The sequence below is a fragment of the Palaemon carinicauda genome, chromosome 4 (genome assembly GCF_036898095.1).
Source record: "Palaemon carinicauda isolate YSFRI2023 chromosome 4, ASM3689809v2, whole genome shotgun sequence".
NCBI lineage: Eukaryota > Metazoa > Arthropoda > Malacostraca > Decapoda > Palaemonidae > Palaemon > Palaemon carinicauda.
In genome coordinates this window covers 33,400,960-33,404,939 of record NC_090728.1, presented here as the reverse complement: position 1 = coordinate 33,404,939, position 3,980 = coordinate 33,400,960, and the positions used below count along the sequence as shown (strand labels likewise).

The following is a 3,980-nucleotide window of genomic DNA, read 5'->3' as shown; positions in this document are numbered from 1 at the left end:
TCGTTTGAAGAATGTAGCTTTAGGTCGGTACTACGCACATGGGGCAAGGTTGCATTTGCGTGCAAGTGCCTCACTAATAAAGAAAATGTAAACGTACTTTGAAATGCTTTAAGTGGCAGAAAAAGGCGTTTAAAAAAAAAAAAAAAAAAGTTCTACTGCGTTGCTAGTCGTTAAACTACCTTACAAATGTAATGCTGCGCCAAGGTCAGTAGAAAATACGCCAGTAAAACGGAGGAGAATTACATTGCCTTTCCTGTCAATGTAATCTGAGCACTAGTAAACTCTCTCTCTCTCTCTCTCTCTCTCTCTCTCTCTCTCTCTCTCTCTCTCTCTCTCTCTCCTTCAGGAATAATAACATCGTTGCTGCTAATGAATCAGTGAAACAATGAAGCAATAAAGCAATAAAACAATGAAACAATGAAGCAATAAAGCAATAAAACAATGAAACAATGTGGCTATGAAGCAAAGTCATTCATCTGCACAATCCAAAGTCGTCTTCTTTTACTTTGGTATGTGAGCGATTCGCGAAGTTAACAATCAAGAACATTATGCTGGAGAGGGAAGAGCACATTCTTACTACTCTCATTGAAATGTTTACTGTTACCATGATATCTATTTACTTGAAAAATACCCTCTTGCTTCAGGGTATGCTTGGCCACACTACTCTATCATATTTCTCTTCCTCTTGTTTTTATTAAATTTTTATTGTTTATATATAAAAGAACTATTTTAATATTGTTACTGTTCTTGAAATGTTTATCTTCGTTAAACGCTACTTCTCTTGTAATTGATTTATTTCCCTGTTTCCTTTCCTCACTGGGTTATTTGTCCCTGTTGAAGCCCTTGGGCTTATAACATACTACTTTTCCAACTAGGGTTGTAGCTTAGTTAATAATAATAATAATAATAATAATAATAATAATAATAATAATGAGGAGAATTGTTTACAGATACCAATTATCGTATTGTCTATACACATTTAAGTTGTTTAACAAATAGTACTTTCTTTTTTTTTTCTATAGAACTTGGGTATGGAAGGACAGAAAAAATAGTATGGATAAAAAGTGACTTTTATTCGTCAATCGGTAAAAAAATATAAAAATATCTCCTGACGATAACAAATTCGTTTACATTATCAAAATAAAGCACAAAAATATAGAGGTACATGGATAACAGCCGTTATCTTTAGACGATAAGCAGCTGTTTTTATGTTAGCCATGGAAGACTACTTATCAGTCATCGAGCCATGACTGATTACGAGATTCGTGTAATTGTCATTGTCAAATGATTCTAAAATTCATTGCTCTCATGCCTGAAACATTATCATTGTATAGACTCAAACATTATCATTGTATAATCTCAAAAATCGTCATTGTATAGTCTCAAAAATCATCATTTTATAGTCTCAAACATAATAAATTTACAGTCTCTAACATTCGCATTTTATAGTTTCATACATTATCATTGTATAGTATCAAACATTATTATTCTATAGTCTTAAACATTATCATTTTACAGGCTCAAGCGTTACCATTGTATCGACTCAAACATTATCATTTTACAGTCTGTAACATTGTCATTTTGAAGTTTCGGACATTATCACTTTGTTGTCTCATCTTGTTGCTTTTAGCTTCATTCTTCGTAGGGAATGTATGCTTAAACAAGCTCAGTATTATAACAACACAGCAATGGGGAGAGCAGTGACGTCATACAACATTCAGCCTACTATTGGATAGACGATGTTGGTGCGCACTGCATGAAATGAGATCAGCTTTCAGATGCATCTCAGTATAGTAATCTGAGCACATGCATACTCGTTCACTCTATATGGAGATGACCTTTGATTGACTTTTGCAATTTTATAGATGCTTTCTTGAGAGCAAATAGAAGTGCAATGTACACGAATTTCAGAAGCCATTTCAGACAGAACAGCAGAACTACAGCTGCAAGAGTAAGCACAGCTATTACATCGATCATCATGTACTGATGGATTGACATGTTGGCAGCAGCTGATCTGAGGTGTTGGGCCCCTCCGTGACGGAGGACGTGTTCGGTCCAGTAGACAGCTCGGTCCAGTGATGGCGTTTCTTGGTCCTTAAATAAGGCTGACCTTATCTTGACCTGATCTCGGTAGGACTGGTTTTCGATGACTGCTGTTATTGCCTCCATGATGGAATGGGAGTTCATGGTCTCCAGAGTGAGCTCTCGGCCAATACCCAGATTAACGACCTGACGTACATTCAGGTGTTGGTCACTCATTAAGGGAATGCCAACCATGGGCACATTATGGTAAATAGCCTCTTGCATAGACAACAGTCCTCCATGAGTTAAGAAGGCCCTCACCTTCTCGTGTCCAAGGACATCCTGCTGGGGAAGCCAAGCACGGGTCAAGACGTTTGACGACAGACCTGCAATAGGAGCTCCTTCCCATTTCCATAGGATGCGATATGGAAGGCGAGCGAAGGCTGACACCAAAGCATTGCGCAGGTCAGCAGGTAACTGGTCACTACGAATCGATGATCCAAGACTGAAGAAAACTACAGGAACAGGAGACGAGTCCAAGAAGTGTTTCAGCTCTACATCTTGTATTGGGCGTGGATTGCGACAGTGCATGCCACCCACTTCTACAACATTAGGCAGCAGTGGGCGTGGGTAGCCTAAGGAGTAGTGGGAGTTGACCAGAACCAGTGAAACGTTCTTCTCTACTTCAGAGAGCGAAACAAATGGATCCTTCAGAAACCTCTGGACGACACCATCCAACCGAGACAGCACAAGACGATTTCGTAGGTATGGTGAGATGAACCTGTTGACAAAAGAAATAAAGGAATAAGATTCATTGTTACAGAAATGCTTTGATTTATTCCATTACAATACTATAATTGAATGACATTGACAAATTGTTATGATTCTTTAATATCTTGTTACTATAACTTCACAAATACTTAGTGACATTGATATGTGATCTTACCTTACAACTGTGTTCAGTGTTCTTTCCCAGAGGTTCATGTGGTCTCCATATGGAAGATACTGGTTGGGGACATATGCAGGATGTTCAGGGTTTCCGAGGAGGTCAGCTGTCCAAGGCGTAAGCCCTGAAGTGGTCACATACATGAAGGGAACCTTGAATTTGTGTACAAGGGCTAATCCACACTCATTCATGAAAGCTGGCAAGAGAATCAAGTCGGGCTTAGTGCGCCATGCATCCTGTACGCCAGGGTCTCTCAAAAAGGCGTCACAGTACTCGGGTAGATGATGGAGAACCTTTTTCATGACTTGGGAGTTGACATTCTTTCCTCCACTCGCTTCTCTCATCTTGAAGACATCAAATTCCCCCGTCACTTTCTTGATAGAGTTCCAGGCATCAGCGGCCACAAGATCAGTGAAGGAACGAGAGGCGTTGGCAGAGCCGGCGTGTAGGGAGGCAACGGTGACCTGGTGACCTCGCTGCCCAAGGGACTCGGCCAAGGGCGTGATGATGTTCTTGTGGGATGCAGATCCTAGTGGAAGAATGGCTAATATTCTTGAACACTCAGATGCCGTTACCAAGGTAACTGCTAAAATAAGTAGCTTAATCATTGCTGATTTCTTGACAGGTTTTTCGTTTTCTCTCTTTCAAGTCAGTACTGTCAAAGTTCGTATAATTATCTTCGTCGAAGGCAGGAGGTAAGTATGCCGAATGGATGAATGCTGGTTGTGTTATGCCTGTGAGTGGATCGTAGCCCTCTTAATATACCCGTCGTGGGAGGAGTTAATCTTCGTTTATTCCAACCGGCGTAGTTCCCTCCCACCCCCCTCCCCCTCACTTCCCCGAGATACCGGACTCACATGCTCTTATGTATTAAACTTTATCTTTTCCTTAATGCCAGAATATACTTGTTTATCAAGTGATGATAATGTAAGCCGCTATCACGAGGAAAAACGAACTAAAAGTACTGAAGTTTTTTTTTCTTTCTTTTCATCTCTTATATCATCAATACTTT

The 3,980-nt window shown here is 39.9% G+C and overlaps 1 protein-coding gene across 1 annotated transcript; it reads right to left on the bottom strand.

Annotated features, from left to right (window-relative positions):
• Positions 1-1,056: 1,056 nt before the first annotated feature.
• On the bottom strand, positions 1,057-3,717 carry LOC137639871 (UDP-glucosyltransferase 2-like). Its single transcript, XM_068372133.1, has 2 exons — positions 2,969-3,717; positions 1,057-2,803 (listed from the first exon to the last, which is right to left on the bottom strand). The coding sequence occupies exons 1-2, from the start codon at positions 3,574-3,576 to the stop codon at positions 1,819-1,821; spliced, it is 1,593 nt and encodes a 530-aa protein (XP_068228234.1). The 5' UTR covers positions 3,577-3,717; the 3' UTR covers positions 1,057-1,818.
• Between the last annotated feature and the right edge of the window lie 263 nt (positions 3,718-3,980).

What these genes read in the sequence shown, in the direction of transcription:
- LOC137639871 (XM_068372133.1), bottom strand. Translation starts at nt 3,576, where the DNA reads ATGATTAAGCTACTTATTTTAGCAGTTACCTTGGTAACGGCATCTGAG. An exon ending in ACACTGAACACAGTTGTAAG is followed by an intron (nt 2,804 to 2,968) that starts GTAAGATCACAT and finishes TTTTGTCAACAG; the next exon opens with GTTCATCTCACCATACCTAC.